Here is a 16,140-nt window from a genome sequence, read left to right on the forward strand (position 1 = left end):
GAGGTCAGCAGCCCTGGTCTTTGGGGTGGGTTATGTGCCTTGGCAGAGATGGAGGGAGGATGCTGGTTATGGCAGCCACTGCCCGGTTAGAGTTTCCAGAATAAGGGAGCATGGTGCATCAGGAAGGAAGGGGATGAGGAGGCCCACACGCAGGGTATGTCTACACTACAGACATTACGGGGGCACAGCTCTGGGGCTGTAGTGTAGACACTTGCTAGGAGGGGGTTTGCCCTCCCTGACTTTAATCCACCCCCTCTAGAGGCAGGATCTAAGTTGATGGAAACATTCTCCGATGAACAGAGAGGTGGCTGCAGCAGGGCCTAGGTCAGCTGAACGGCCTCGCAGGGGTGGAACTGGTCACGGCCCTGAGCCGCATAACTAGGCTGCCCTAAGTTTTAGGTGTAGACCAGGCCTTGGTGGCCCAGGGGCCTGTTGCTGGCTCTTTCTGCTCAGCCCACTGTCTTCTCCGGCCTGCTAGAAACTCCCCCCTTGCCAGACAAAGGGCAGAGGCTCCCCCTCTGCCATGCCAGGGAAGCAGGCTGGGGCTGTCAGAGCCTTTCCCCAACCAGGGCTGTGGGGAGCTTCTTTCCTGGGGACCTGCTGACCCTGCAGCGGGGGTCTCTAGGAGCAGAGCAAAGGGTCAGGCCTGGGCTATGCACAGGCTTGTCTCAGGGCCCATGGAGCTTGGCCCCCATGAACAGGCTGAGGCTCCCCCAGAGGAGCCGCCCGTGGCCGCCCCCGCTCAGGAGCCGGCTAGAGCCAGGCCTCGCGGAGCCTCAGCCCGCTGCTCCCCCGGCTCGGGGCGGCACTGTGCGCTGCAGGGACCCCCGACGGCCCGGGGCCAGCGAGCGGGGCATGTCCCGGCGGCTCCCCGGCCAGCCCGGCGCTACCAGGCGGGACCTGCCCGGGTGGGGCGGGGCGGGGCGCGGGCGGCAGGTGAGCAGCCGCCCCCGGGAACACCCGGCTCCCGCCCCGCCCCGCCGGTTTAAAGAGCCGCGGGAGCCGCAGCCGCCGGCTGCTCAGCGCCATGAAGAGCAGCGCCCGGCCGGCACCATGCGCTCCCGGACCCTGCTGGCCGCCCTGTGCCTCTCGCTGCTGCCCGTCTCCGCCGCCTACTTCGGGTCAGCCCTGCCCGCGGTCCCGTCCCGTCCGCTCCCTGCGCCAGCGGTGGGGTCCGGCTCCCTGGGTGGGACGGGTCGGGTTCGGTGCGCTCCGCTGGGCTCCGCGGGTACATGGCACCGCTGGGACGCCGGAGAGTTCCCGGCTGGGCTAGCAGTAGCCAAGCCGCTGCTGGGGGAGGCAGCCGGCGGGGCTCTGGGGTGCCCCATCCCCGGGCTTGTCAGCTCCCTGAACAGAACCTGGCCGCCTGTGTGGTCAGCGCCGAGCACCCTGCAGCCTCCGGTTCGCCGCAGCGGAACTGTTCCGTGATCATTCCTCCGGCTAGCCTGGTGTCTGTCGCTGTGGGAAAGACTCGTGTGCGCGGTGGGAAGCGGTGACAGTTCCTTGGTGGTGCGGTTAAATCCAGGAACAGGCGTTCAAAGGGTCTGGGTCTCCTCTCTCTTTCCTTGGGGGTGAGGAGGCTGTTGGGGGGTGGAAGGGAATTTGTCCTGCAATACTGTCCTTGGGGGAAGGCAAAGGCTGTTCCTGGGTCTTTAGCAAAGGAAAGTGTGAAAGAACAGTTGTTGTAGGTTGTGGCTTTTCTTGTGAAGTCCCTTGTTCAGAGCTGCGTGTTCAAAAGGGGCCTGAATCCTTCTCACGGTTGAAATCCAAAAGGCAGCAGTTCAGAGGGCTCCTCTGCCCAGCTGGACAAAGTGTCCCCAAAGCACAGTCAGGTTCTTAACTAAGGCAGTGGAGTGAAAGTGGAGGGAATCTGGATGCCCTTGACCTCTGACTTTGCTGGCGGATGACATCCATGGAGGTTTGCCTAGTCTGAGTAGGGGCGTCCATAGCGGGCGACTGGCTTTGGAGGTAGGAGACCGGGAAATGCAAGGGGAATGGCTGCCTCAGCCCAAGTCGCGCTATCTGGGACAATATCAGAGCTGTATGTGTGTGTCAGCCCCTGAACTGAGCCTCCCGAATCACCACCCCCAAAATAAAGACTTTTTTCTATATTGATTTTTAAAGATGCCTGCATTAGTTTTAGAACATGCTAGAGAAATGGAATTTCTCCAATAGAAAAAAGTGGATTATTTCTTTTTAATTTGCCCTGCTTGGTTCTGGGGAAACATTTCCAGGCAACTGTACAAATTACTTTGCCAATAAGATGTTCCTTTCTATGGCCTTGATCCTGCAAAAACCTATGCCCATGACCTCTGACTGAGCAGTCCTGTTGACTTCAGTGGGGCTGTTTTCAGTGCATCCAGTTACTTATGTGCAGAAGTCTTTGCAAAATCTTTTATTTGCAGGTAGGGTGACCAGACAGCAAGTGTGGAAAAAATCGGGACAGGGTGTGGGGTAATAGGAGCCTATATAAGACAAAGCCCCAAATATTGGGACTGCCCCTATAAAATCGGGACATCTGGTCACCCTATTTGCAGGTAGGCGATTCCAGCGTATACCTGTCTATTGTTTTACAGAACATAGCACTCTTAGTACATGTGGTTTATTATGAATGTTTGTGAGATGCAGGAAGATGAATACATTTGAACATTGCGATAACTGTCACTAAAATCCTGAGCCAGATCACCAGCTGAGGAAGTTATGGTAACTCTATTGAAGTCAATGGAGCTACTCTGACTTGCACCAGCTGAAGATCTGATTCACTGTCTAGGCTCTATCATGCAAACACATACATGAGTAGTCCCAATGAAGAGAATACTTGCACGCATAAAGACAGGTTTCAGAGTAGCAGCCGTGTTAGTCTGTATTCGCAAAAAGAAAAGGAGGACTTGTGGCTCACGAAAGTTTATCCTCAAATAAATTGGTTAGTCTCTAAGGTGCCACTAGTCCTCCTTTTCTTTTTGCATGCATAAAGTTACTCATGTCTGCAGGATTGGGGCCTAGGTCACGTTCATTTAACACTTCTTAAAACACTGATTTGGCTACAATTATTTCTTTAAAGAGTTTAAAGGATTCCTTAAATCAGATGGATTTTTAAGTTTGATTAAAGATGTGATCTACATGATTGTTTCACTTTGCTCAGGGGAATATCCCATATATACTAGCACTTGGCAATTGAATATACATCTAAGCACATACCTTGTACAGAGCTAGGAAGTGGTAGCTGCTGTTTGGATTTCTAGTTACAGGAAGTATGTATTGCCGAGTATACAAAGCAAAAATTAAATATTCTCCTATTTCCTTAACACAAAACAAATATTGAATATTACTCTCGGTGGATTCAGTTGTTTGAGCAACATGAATGATCCCTGGCCTCTTAACAATGACCCTGTGGCTAGTGGAATGCCTGTCTAACCTGCCTTGTATTGCCCTGAAATGAAAAACTAGGGGCTGATCTTAGCCATTCTCTCTGTTCCATGTTTGAGGCTGGAATTTTCCTGCTTTGTTGCATTTTGTCCTTGAGGCATAAGCTTTTTTGCAGTGGCACGTGGGGACTTCTTGCTCCTTAACATGGAGCATTTAATTGAAAAGAGAACCTTAAAAAGAATAAAAAAATAAATTGAAGCTGAAGTAACAACTGCATTATTTTGGGCAGTTGAAGAAAGCCTACCATCATTCAACCCTACCATCATTCATAAGAATGGGACGATATTTCCAGGTGCTGGTTGGGGAGATGGATTATTAGGGAACTATAATATTTTAGTGGTGTAGGCAGGAAATGTTAAAATGAGACTCAGCTGTGACAGATACAATCTAAATTGCAATGTGGCTTAATGCGGGGGCGGGTGGTCTTTAACCATCTGTTCCAGTGTTTTGCTGAATAGGGATGGACTTAAGCCGTGTGGTAGCGAGGTGGGAAATGCGTTCCTGCACTTTTGACCTCATGCACTGTATGTGCGAGGTCATGCCTCATGGAGGATGCCATTTTGAACAGAAATGCACTGTGGGGGGGGGGGGGGGAGTGGAGTACTGGCACTTAAAATGAGGGCTACATCCGTGCTTAAATGATTTGTTGAATTGGGGCCTTGGAAAAGGATAACGCAGAAAGAGACCTGATGAACAGCAAATGAGGAGTTTGCACAGTGACGCTTCATTGAAAAGGGCCCTTGTGTGCAGTCCAAAGCAACCCAGAAGTCTCTGGTCCAAAAGTAGCGTTAGGCCAGGTCTACACTACAAACTTACATGGGTGTAACTACGTCACTCACCACACCCTGAGCGGTGCAGTTCTACCAACCTAACCCCTGGTGGAGATGGCGCTGTCTCGGTAGGAGAGCGTCTCCCATCAACCTAGCTGCCACCTCTCTGAGGTGGATTAACTACACTGAAGGGAGAAGCTTGCCTGTTGCTGCAGGAGCGTTTTCACTAACGCTGCAGCATTGTACATGTAGACACGTACTAGGAGGAGCTCTACAGTGTTGAGATAACGGCACCTCTAATGCCGTGTCGGGTTCTGGCTCTGTCAATATCAGAGTGAGGTAAGAATTCTTCAGACAAGCACAACAATGACTAAGACTAGGGAAAGATGATGATTGTCTACAAGTATTAGGGTGGGCAGGTGCCTGGTTTTTGACCAGAAAGTCCAGTTGAAAAGGGGACCAGACACCCAAAGTCTGGTTACTGCATGCAGGGGAGGCGCCGGACCATCACCCGCATGAGTCCCTGCTCAGCCAGGGCTGCCTCCTACCTGGTGGCTCCAGCTCCCAGCCCCAGCTCTGCAGGCGAGTCCCTCCTGACCCAGAGTGGAGAGGGAGAAAGCAGTGAGCGAATGGGGCCTTGGGGGAAGAGACGGAGAGATTTCGGCACTCCTGCTGGAGTGTCTGCTTTTTAAATGTTACCACGTTAGCAACCCTAACAAGTCTATGAAGCAGGAGAATTGTTCAGGATGATCCAAGGCTGCATAACTAGAAATATAATCTTAACAGAGATAATTGTTGTGCAGCTCTTGGGTGAACTCACGCCCAGGGCCACCATTAGACTCACTGGGGCCTAGGGCAGAAACTGAGGCGTGGGTCCCCACCCTGCCTGAGCTGGAGCCCTGCCACCTGGGGCGGAAGCCCTGCTGCCCATAACTTAGCTTTGCGGGGGCCCCTGTGGTGTGGGGCCCCAGACAATTGCCCTGCCTGCTCCCCCACGAACGCTGGCCCTGCTCACAACCAACTGGCACCCAGTATGCTCAGCTCTTTGAAAATCATGTGGGTTGGGTCTCCGTGTATGGAGCAGTTGGCAGGGCTGGGGCTAGAGAATAATAAACTCAGACTTACATTTAAGAAGGGAAAGAGGAGTAGATCAAATGCAGTGTGGCTAAGCTAACACTCCTAGTGCATGTTGGAACTTCCTGACTCATTAAATACCTGATCTTGCAACCTTAATTATAAGTTAGTGAAAGTTTTTTGCAATTAATTTCCTAGAGTTCGTAGGAAAAGAGAAATGAGCTGTGTGGCACAGTATGTAGCAATGAAACGGGTGCAGGGCATCTGTGGGAACACGACTTCTGCAGCAGGGAGAACTGCACTGAAACTCTCCAAAGAAAAGCTATGTGGAGAGGTGGCTCCCTTGCTGTGAACCTCCCAGCAGTGATGCTCGGAGAGCTCAGCTCCCCCACTTTCCCGAAGCCTGAACGCTACCCTAACCCTACCCCTTTTCCACACTGTGGCCATTAGTTCCTCTAGTAGCACCCCTGTTTCCCCCAATATGTACAGCACACATTTGACAGCCCTCTCCTTGCTCATGGTGTCCTCCCATCCACACCCACTTCCCCTGCAACAGCTGCTCTCCTCAGGTGCGTCTTGCCTTCCCCTGCCTCCTCCCTTCAGCCACTGCTCTGTCCCTTCTATGCTGTGCCCCCGAGACCCCTTCTCCCGTGACTGCTGCACAGGTGGGATGCTGGTGCTGAGCTACGGCTCTTCTGGTCCTGGCTGGTGAGGGCTCTCGGCCACCCAGATCCCCCTCTAGCATACTCCACAGCACTAGGGTGCAGGAGGTACTGGGAAGCTCAGAGCTCCCTCCAGGGCTAAGAGGGCAGTGGCAGGGAGGCTCTGAAGGGCCCACTGGAGCAAGGACTTGGTCACCAGGCAGTGGTGTGAGGGAACTGTACAGGGCCAGGGGAAGGAGCCCCAGAACAGCTGGGTTGCAGGAGGGGCTGGGAGATGGTGGATGGGGTGATAATTGAATTTGGGGGTGGGGGTGTCTCAATTCCTTTGGAGGAGGAGGGAGCGGGATGAGAACTGATATGGGGACATGGCCTCAGGGCGAGGGAGTGGTTTGGAATTCTATTGAATCGTGGGCAGGGTACTGAGGCTTGACTTTGGGAAGGAGCAGGATTGCTGCAATGAATGGCCGGAGCAGGGGAGTACAGATTGAACTGATGGGGAGGATTGGGGGCGTAGATCAGAGAACGGTAGGGAGGTGTAATAGGGTGAATTGTGCGTGGTCAGAGATTGAGGGAAGAGGGGCAACATGAAGACACTGGACTGGGGAGGACTGCAAAATGGGGCTGGGGAAAGTGATGACTGGGTGCTAGGCAGATGTGCGCTAGGGAGGCTTTGAGGGGAATGAGGAGGATCTTGAGGAAGGGAAGGTAATGGGGGAGTGATGATGTGAGAAGGAGAGCAGTGGGGCGGATATGTTTGCAGATCTGTCACTCTGGAAGTACAAGCAGGTATTTGGGGCCTTGTGTGTGCACTGCATTGGTAATTCAATATAATTTGCCAGTGGCAAGTTACTCTGCTGTGGAATTCCAGAGAAACACCGACTGGAATTGCTGCTTTGAAACACTTCTCAATCTCCTGAAATGTGGGAATTGCACCTGGCACTCCAGAATGTCCTGCAGCACAGGCCCCTGGGCCTCTCCCCTCTCACTCCCCACTTAATGTTTTTGGGTGACTCTGCAGTTTTTTGAAAGTTTCCCCTTTTTGTCTGGCTTGTTCCAGACCTGGGCAAACTCTGAACCTGTGAAACTCACAAATAGGAGTGGTTGAGAGAATTGCGAACACGTGGGATCTTTTTTCTCTTTGCCATGCATTATTCAGATGCAGGCTAGACTCGCTGCTGTACGAGGAGCAATTGGCTTTTTTAGCCTCCGCATTCATCTTGGTGATCAAAACTTCCAGTGCCTCTTGGCGCCCAGTAATTCTGCAGTGAATGGGCTACTGCAAATGTGGACTATGGGCCAGTTTGTCTGTGGTGCCTCACAAGTACATGTCAGGAGCTGCTTCAGCGCTTCTCTGTAACCTCTCCCAAGAGTAAAATCCTGACCTATGCAGGGAGCACTGAGGTACCCTGGAGTTTCACTCTGTGCTGATACACAGCTTCTCTGCCTGTCCTCCTCACTCCGTGGCCTCTGGAGATGTTGGATCTTTTGTATGGCAAAGCTCCAGTCATGTTCCCACTGAGGTTAATGGGACTTGTGCATTGATTTCAATGGCAGCAGAATTTGGCCTTTAACTTGGTTTGTGCTTGTCTTTCCTTTTGGAAATGTCACATGACAAAAGCTCTCCTCTAGCCCAAGCCGGCCTAAGGTTTTGTGGGGGTCTTGTTTGCCTTACACCACACAGGGACTTAAGAATGTTTGTTACCTACATTGCACCCTGGAGGAGGTAGGTCCTGGGGTAGTGTTGGGGGTGAGTGAGAATAGCAGTCCTCTTTCAAGCTTTCCTTATAGATTTTAAGGCAAGAAGGGACTATCCTGATCATCTAATCTGCCCTCCTGCACATTTTAGGCCACAGAAACTCACCCACTCCCTCCAGTAACTTAGCCAGAGGTTATGGGTCTATTGCAGAAGTCCTCAAATCATGACTTCAAGTTACAGAGAATCTACCATTTTACACTAGTTTAAACCTGCAAGTGACCTGTGGCCCATGCTGCTGAGGAAGGTGAAACACCCCAGGGTCTCTGCCAATCTGATCTAGGGGAAAATTCCTTCCCAACTGCAAATCTGGCTATCAGTTAGACCCTGAGCATTCAGCAAGACTCACCAGCCAGACACCTGGGAAAGAATTCTCCATAGTAACTCAGAGCTCTCCCCATCTAGTGTCCCATCTCTGGCCATTGGGGATATTTGCTACTAGCACTTGCAGATCAGCTATGTTCCATTGTTGGCAGTCTCATCACCCCATCCCCTCCATCAACTTACCAAACTCAGTCTTGAAGCCAGTTAGATTTTTTGCTCCCACTGCTCCACTTAGAAGGTTGTTCCAGAATTTCACTCCTCTAATGGTTAGTGAACTTCATCTTCTGCCTCCCTGGTATTTATCCCTCTGATGTATTTATAGAGAGCATTCATAGCTCCCCGCAGCCTTCTTTTGGTTAGGCTAAACAAGCCAAGTTCTTTAAGTCTTGTCTTTCCATTCCTCTGCTCATCCTAGTAGCCCTTCTCTGCATCTGTTCCAGTTTGAATTCATCTTTCTTGAACACGGGGGACCAGCGCTGCACACAGTGTTCCAGATGTGCTCTCACCAGTGCCTTGTATAATGGCACTAACACTTTATTATCTCTCCTTGAAATACCTCGCCTGATGCATCCTAGGATCGCATGAGCCTTTTTCATGGCCACGTCACACTGGCAGCTCAGTCATCCTGCGATCAGCCCATGCACCCAGGTCTTTCTCCTCCTAGGTCGCTTCCAACTAATGAGTCCCCAGCTCATAGTAAAAATTCTTGTTAGTCCCTAAATGCATGACTTTGAACGATTACATTTCATCCCATTTCTATTGCTCCAGTTTACAAGGTTGTGCAGATTATGTATGAGATTCCAGTCCTCTTCCCTATTGACAATATCTCCCAACTTTGTCATCTGTAAATTTTATTAGCACATTCCCGCTTTCTGTGCCAATGTCACTAATAAAAATGTTAAATAAGATTGGTCCCATGACCAAACACAGAGAATCCACTAGTAATCTGCCCCCAGCCTGACAGTTCACCTTTCAGTATGACCCACTATAATCTCCCCTTTTAACCAGTTCCTTAGCCACCTTTCAATTCTCACATTAATCCCCATCTTCTCCAATTTAGCTCATAATTTCCCACGTGGAACTCTATCAAATGCCTTACTGAAATCCAGGTAGATTAGATCCACTGCGTTTCCTCTGTCTAAAAAAAGTTATCTTCTCAAAAAAAGTGCAGCAGACCAACCTGATCTATCTACCTTTTGTAAAACCATGTTGTATTTTATCCCAATTGCCATTTATCTCTGTCCTTAACTGCTTTCTCTTTCAAAATTTGTTCCAAGACCTTGCATACAATTGAGGGCAAACTAATTGTAGTGTGACCTCAGTTGTATGTATGCCTGCAGTTTCCTTGATCACTTCCACCCCTCGTTTCTTAAAAATAGGTACTATGTTAGCAATTCTCCAGTCATAGGGTATGTCCCCTGAGTTTATAGATTCATTAAAAATCCTTGCTATTGAGCTTGCAATTTCATGTGACAGAACATAAGAACGGCCATACTGGGTCAGACCAAAGGTCCATCCAACCCAGTGTCCTGTCTTCTGACCATGGCGAATGCCAGGTGCCCCAGAGCGAATGAACAGAACAGGCAACCACCAAGTGATCCATCCCCCGTCGCCCATTCCCAGCTTCTGGCAAACAGAGGCTAGGTTCACCATCCCTGCCCATCCTGGCTCATAGCCATTGATGGACCTATCCTCCATGAATTTATCTAGTTCTTTCTATGCCCACCCCCCACCCTACTTTAGTCTGATTAAGCTGTTTGAGTTTGACTTCCACCTCTGATGTGGTAATTTCTACTTCCATGTCCTCATTTCCATTAGCCACCCTGCTACTATCCCTAAGCTCCTCATTGCCTTTATTAAAAAGTGAAGCAAAGTATTTGTTGAGGTGTTGGGCCATGCCGAGATTATCTTTAATCTCCACCCCATCCTCAGTGCTTAGCGGTCCCACTTCTATCCTTGATTTCTTTTTATTTATATGGCTAAAGAACCTTTTACTGTTGGTTTTAATTGCCTTTGCAAGGCCCAACTCTGCTTGGCTTTTGGCAGTTCTCACTTTTCATAGAATCAATCATAGAATCATAGAATATCAGGGTTGGAAGGGACCTCAGGAGGTCATCTAGTCCAACCCCCTGCTCAAAGCAGGACCAATCCCCAATTAAATCATCCCAGCCAGGGCTTTGTCAAGCCTGACCTTAAAAACTTCTAAGGAAGGAGATTCCACCACCTCCCTAGGTAACGCATTCCAGTGTTTCACCACCCTCCTAGTGAAAAAGTTTTTCCTAATATCCAACCTAAACCTCCCCCACTGCAACTTGAGACCATTACTCCTTGTCCTGTCCTCTTCCACCACTGAGAATAGTCTAGAGCCATCCTCTCTGGAACCACCTCTCAGGTAGTTGAAAGAAGCTATCAAACCCCCCTCATTCTTCTCTTCTGCAGACTAAACAATCCCAGTTCCCTCAGCCTCTCCTCATAACTCATGTGTTCCAGACCCCTAATCATTTTTGTTGCTCTTCGCTGGACTCTCTCCAATTTATCCACATCCTTCTTGTAGTGTGGGGCCCAAAACTGGACACAGTACTCCAGATGAGGCTTCACCAATGTCGAATAGAGGGGGACGATCACGTCCCTCGATCTGCTCGCTATGCCCCTACTTATACATCCCAAAATGCCATTGGCCTTCTTGGCAACAAGGGCACACTGCTGACTCATATCCAGCTTCTCGTCCACTGTCACCCCTAGGTCCTTTTCCGCAGAACTGCTGCCTAGCCATTCGGTCCCTAGTCTGTAGCTGTGCATTGGGTTCTTCTGTCCTAAGTGCAGGACCCTGCACTTATCCTTATTGAACCTCATCAGATTTCTTTTGGCCCAATCCTCCAATTTGTCTAGGTCCCTCTGTATCCTATCCCTGCCCTCCAGCGTATCTACCACTCCTCCCAGTTTAGTATCATCCACAAATTTGCTGAGAGTGCAATCCACACCATCCTCCAGATCATTTATGAAGATATTGAACAAAACCGGCCCCAGAACCGACCCCTGGGGCACTCCACTTGACACCAGCTGCCAACTAGACATGGAGCCATTGATCACTACCCGTTGAGCCTGACAATCTAGCCAACTTTCTACCCACCTCCAAGAGGTAGTTTTCCTTGCTGATCCAGCCCATCTTCCATTCCTTGTAGGCTTTCTGCTTTCTCTTCATCACCTGTGTGAGATGCTTGGTCTGCAACCCTTCTCTGAGGGTTTTTCCCCCCTCTTGTTTGGGATGCAGGCTTCAGACAGCTTCTGCAACTTTGACTTAATAATTCCAAGCCTCCTCCACATTCAGTCCTTGTTCTTCAGTACAGTCCACTTTCCTAACTAATTCCCTTAAGTTTTTAGAGTTTTCCCTTTTAAAATCAAGGACCCTCATTATGGATCTATTTTTTTTTAATCCTTCCATTTAGTTTAAATTGAATTAGTTCACAATCACTCGAACCAAGGTTGTCCCCTTCAAGAAATATTATGGGGTCCTCACTACTTACCAATACCAAATCTACAATCACATCACCCTATGTTGGTTTGGTGCATATTTGGTAAAGAAATCTGTTGGCTATTGCATCCAGGAAAATCTTGGGCCCTGCCATTGTTAGTAGCACTTGTCTTCCAATCTATATCAGCAAATTAGTCTCCCATAATCACACAATTCCCAGTAGGATTTATTTAATTAAAAACACTAGAGGTCTCTGTCCATACCCAGATTGGATCATAGGGTCTGTAGCACACCCCAAGCTCTATCCCAGGGGAGCCTCTGGTAGCTTTCTTCCTCAAAGTAATTTTGACCCAAACACGCTTTTTTTATCCATTCAATCACTTCTAATTTTCTTAAGTCTCCCTCAACACTACTATACAATGCTACTCCATCACCTTTCCCTTTTTTGTCTTCCCTGAACAGCCCATACCCTTCAGTCCCTGTGCGCCAGTCTTGACTCCTATTCCACCCTGTTTCTGTTCTCCCTAGAATATCTGGTTTCGTTTCCTGCACCAGTAGCTCTAGCTCCTCTGTTTTCTTACCCAGGCTCCTTGACCTGGTGAACAAACATCCGAGTTGTTTCTGCTTGGCTTCACCTAGGTTTCCTCACCCAGCTGGGAAGTCATTCTACTGCCAGTAGCTCCTATCTGACTGTTAGCATCATTGGTATAGGCACTATCTTTCCTCTTAATGTCCATTCTCCTACTCCCTGCTGTTGCTTTCTCCATTTCTGTATTCTCTATTTTTTTTTTTTTATTTTCTTCCTAGTCAATGTTAGAATCAGGTATGGAGATTACTTGATCATCTCCCCTGAGTTCCTAGTTTTTAATCCGTTGTGCTAACCTCTATCCCAGAAGACTTTCCCTCCCTACTCAGGTGGAATACATCCCATTTGAACAGTCCTCTGTTGTGAATGAGGATCGCACAGGTGCTTAAATGTTGAACTTTGACTCTTAACTGCCAGTGTAGGTTCCGAAGTCCTTTTGTTGTACCTCTAGACCTTGGTGACTCTAAACATTAGCACTGAAATACTGACAGCTTCGAGAAGTACCTGTGCCAGTCCCAGAGCAGTAAGCTCTGGCCTTCATTATTCTGAGGTTCTGTGTACGCTCTTGGATCTGGCCTTTTAGGGGGCACCTTTAAATCAAGATTATATGGGCATTAGATTGTGGCTCCTCTTATGAAAGGAGTTTGTACCAGTTGTAATGATTGGGACTGCTGAGTGTGGAGTGCCCTATGCCCCTGAGATGCCAGTACTGTGCCAGATGTACTGTGACTCAGAGGCAAACACTGTAGGTGATTCAGGAGCTAGGCCTTGTGGGTTCTGTTAGGTGCTCAGGATATTTTACGAGGGCTGGTAGGAAAGGTTGCAAATACCCTGGGTACAGAAGCTGAAATAGTTCTGGTTGAAGTGAGCAATAGAGGTTCCTGTTTGGGTCCCTGGGGAAGTCCCATCCAGTGTCAGGGTCCTTCAGGCCTAGGGCTGGGAGTTTTTAGTCAAGCCAATAGGAGACTGAGGGTTTCCAAGCCAGGCTCGGTTAGCATCTCTGCCTGGCTTCTTCCCCAGCCATTGCTGCTCCCCCATAAGTCCCACACAGACCTTCATCCAGTGGTAATGTGCGAGAGTCACAGCCTGTTCCACACACACCTTCTGCATGGGGCTTTTCTGCAGCTCCTGGCTTGCCATGCGGCTGCTGCTTCACCGCTCGCCCACCTACCCACCCAAGCCTGGGCATTTCCTGGTTCAGGACCCTTCCTCTTACCTGGCCTGGGGAAGTGCAGTGGGGAAGGGGCTGATAGGAATTGTTCTTAGCAGATCCATAATACAGGCTCACAAGGGCAGTGGGTAAAGACATAGGCACTGCAGATCCATTGCGTATGGCCCCAGCTTATGGAATATATATATATATTTTTAATGAAAGTTTAGTCCTCGTGACTGGTAAGAAAAGCTTGAAAACATGACCTGAGTATAATTGATATGATGACCTCTTTCAGAGCATGCAAGGAGCCTGAAACAACAGCACCTGGGGCCGTGAAGTGCCCTGTATGTTTCTCTGGGTGTTAATGTCAAGCCCCACTGCTCTGGGGAGTCAGGCCAACGCCACCTCAACAGAGCACTCTGGCAGGAGGCCCTACCCAAGCGCATGCTTGGCAGCAAGCGGGTACATACCGTGGGTCACTGCTTCTACCATTCTTGCCTTTTGAGGGTAGAGAGGGAACCCTTGCTGATATTTCCCTGTTGCTGCTCTTGGAAGGATAAGGAGCCCTATGCCACTGCTCTCTCAAATAGGGGGCAGAATGGCAGGGGGCCCTATGTTGTGATGTACGTAGGGTCCTGAATTTCCTTATTCGTCCTGGGCTCCTTGGCCAAAACTCCCTTTCTCGGTGTTGTGTTTTTCTGTGCACTGGTTGGCTGTTAGCCACACCCCAGAGGCAGCTGCATTTGAGTGGGAAGTACGTATGTAACATGGAAAGCCCTTTGAGGTAAAACATATAACGTTGTGGCTCCTCTGCTTTGACCTTTCTTGTGATTCTTGCTTATGCAGAACTCTTTCTGGGAGGAGTGGGGGAAGGAAGGAGAACTCTTCCTAAGAGATTTAAAGACCTTGATGAGCCACCTGGAACTTGGGGAGCCAATTCTCTACCCTGCCCCTGTTGCATGAAACGAACCAACAAATCCTGACTAGAACTGAATTGCTGAAGTTAGACCTTCTCCCCCCCCCCCCGTTTATATTATTAAATAACCAGAGCCATTTAGAAAAGTCATGGTGACGACTACATAGCATTGAACTTCCGGAAGGTAGTACCCAGATTTTCCTGCTGCAAAAGCTTGGGCCTTTGCTAAATAAGAATCTCAATGAGCAGTGAGGGGACTATGACATATGTGGTTCTGTGCCCAATGGGTGGCATCGGTGGTACACTACCACAATGGCAGTTCTATATAGCCTACCATATAGTGTCTGCTTGCTGATTCATGTAAACCATCTGGAAGATCATCATCTGATAGGGTCTAACCAGCACAGATTTTGAAAAGGGAAATTGTGTTGCTAATCTTTTAATTTTTTTTGTCAATATAGTAGTAGGTCAACCAGTTCTCCTTTATCCATCTTATTTAGACTTTCAAATGGTCTTTTGACAGAATCCTGTATGAGAGGTAGTAGCAGCCATTATGGTCATGGATCAAAAATTGGCTGATAGGTGAGATACAGTACAATTACATGGGCAATTTTCATCAACATAAGAACAGAGGGAGACCGGAAATAATTAAAAGATGGCAAGTTCAAAACAGATGAAAGGAAATATCTCCAAGCAATGTGTAATTAGACTGTGGAACTCCCTGCCACAGGAAGCAATTGAGGCCAAGAATGTAGCAAGATTAAAAAAGATTAGACACTTGTATGGATAACAAGAATATGCAGAGTTACAATAGTTAATGCTAACAAGCTTTTGAAGAGCTATAAAACTTCATGCTTCAGGGCTGGAAACCAATCTCTAACTATAGGGGTTAGTAGGAGACCTAATATGGGCAGGTGGGAGTGGATTATCCCAGATCTGCCTAATAAAGGTTTCTTGTACTTTGCCATTGTCAGAGACAGGATACTGGCCTAGATGGACCACGGGTCTGATCCAGTCTGGCAGTTCCCGTTTTCACTGGCTCCTCCTGAGACAGGCAGTTGTAGGTACTGAACTCAGCTGGCACTACTATGTCTGTGTATAAACTGATGCTGCTCGACTGTCCTGTTGCAACATTTTCACAAATGAATACCGTTCATGACGTGCTCATCTCCTATAAAATCTGAAAAATCATACCTTAACAATGGGACCAATCTTAATGCAGGTCAGGGAAATGGCACCACTGGCTTGACTTTGCATGTAGCTGTGCAGAAGTGGCCTTGAGACTCTGACAAACTCCCCTGCATGTAAAAAGAAAAGGAGGACGACGGGCACCTTAGAGACTAACCAATTTATTTGAGTATAAGCAGAAATCCTCATGAGAAAAGCAGTCCTAGTAAGAGGTGATTCCCCCCTGCACCCAGAAAACTGAAATTTGGAGACTTCTCTAAAGCTCCCTTTAACCCTTTTGTAGCTGGCCAGACCAAGGGTTGGTCCCATAAGTTATTGAACATGCTTCATGCCTGCTGATGTCAGCAGGGATGGAGATCACTTGGCACCTCACAGGATCAGGCTCTCGTTTAAAAAAAAATCTCTTGTAGCTGGAATGTGCCTGGAAAGAAATTAAAGCAAATTGATGCATTTAACAAAGTGCTCAGACAGACAAGCAGAGAAACGGAGTTGAGATCTTTCTTGTTTTTCAAAATTGTTAACAGATGTGAATTAGTGTGAAGATCTTTGCTTTTTGCTGTATGATCTGGTCTTCGATTATAAATAGGTCTGCCAAGCAATTAAAGGTTTCAGAGTAACAGCCGTGTTAGTCTGTATTCGCAAAAAGAAAAGGAGTACTTGTGGCACCTTAGAGACTAACCAATTTATTAGAGCATAAGCTTTCGTGAGCTACAGCTCACTTCCTCAGATGCATATCGTGGAAACTGCAGCAGACTTTATATACACACAGAGACCATGGAACAATACCTCCTCCCACCCACTGTCCTGCTGGTAATA

At 48.6% G+C, this 16,140-nt stretch overlaps 1 protein-coding gene across 1 annotated transcript in view; it reads left to right on the forward strand.

The window, feature by feature from the left end:
- Positions 1-1,032: 1,032 nt before the first annotated feature.
- Positions 1,033-16,140, forward strand: part of WNT9B (Wnt family member 9B) — a 61,178-nt gene continuing 46,070 nt past the window's right edge. Inside the window, exon 1 of the mRNA XM_084616012.1 lies at positions 1,033-1,121. Coding sequence (XP_084472138.1) covers positions 1,054-1,121 — 68 coding nt within the window. The 5' untranslated portion in view covers positions 1,033-1,053. The remainder of the gene's footprint in view (positions 1,122-16,140) is intronic.

Source organism: Lepidochelys olivacea (genome assembly GCF_965140295.1).
Source record: "Lepidochelys olivacea isolate rLepOli2 genome assembly, chromosome: 27".
In the NCBI taxonomy this organism is placed as follows: domain Eukaryota; kingdom Metazoa; phylum Chordata; order Testudines; family Cheloniidae; genus Lepidochelys; species Lepidochelys olivacea.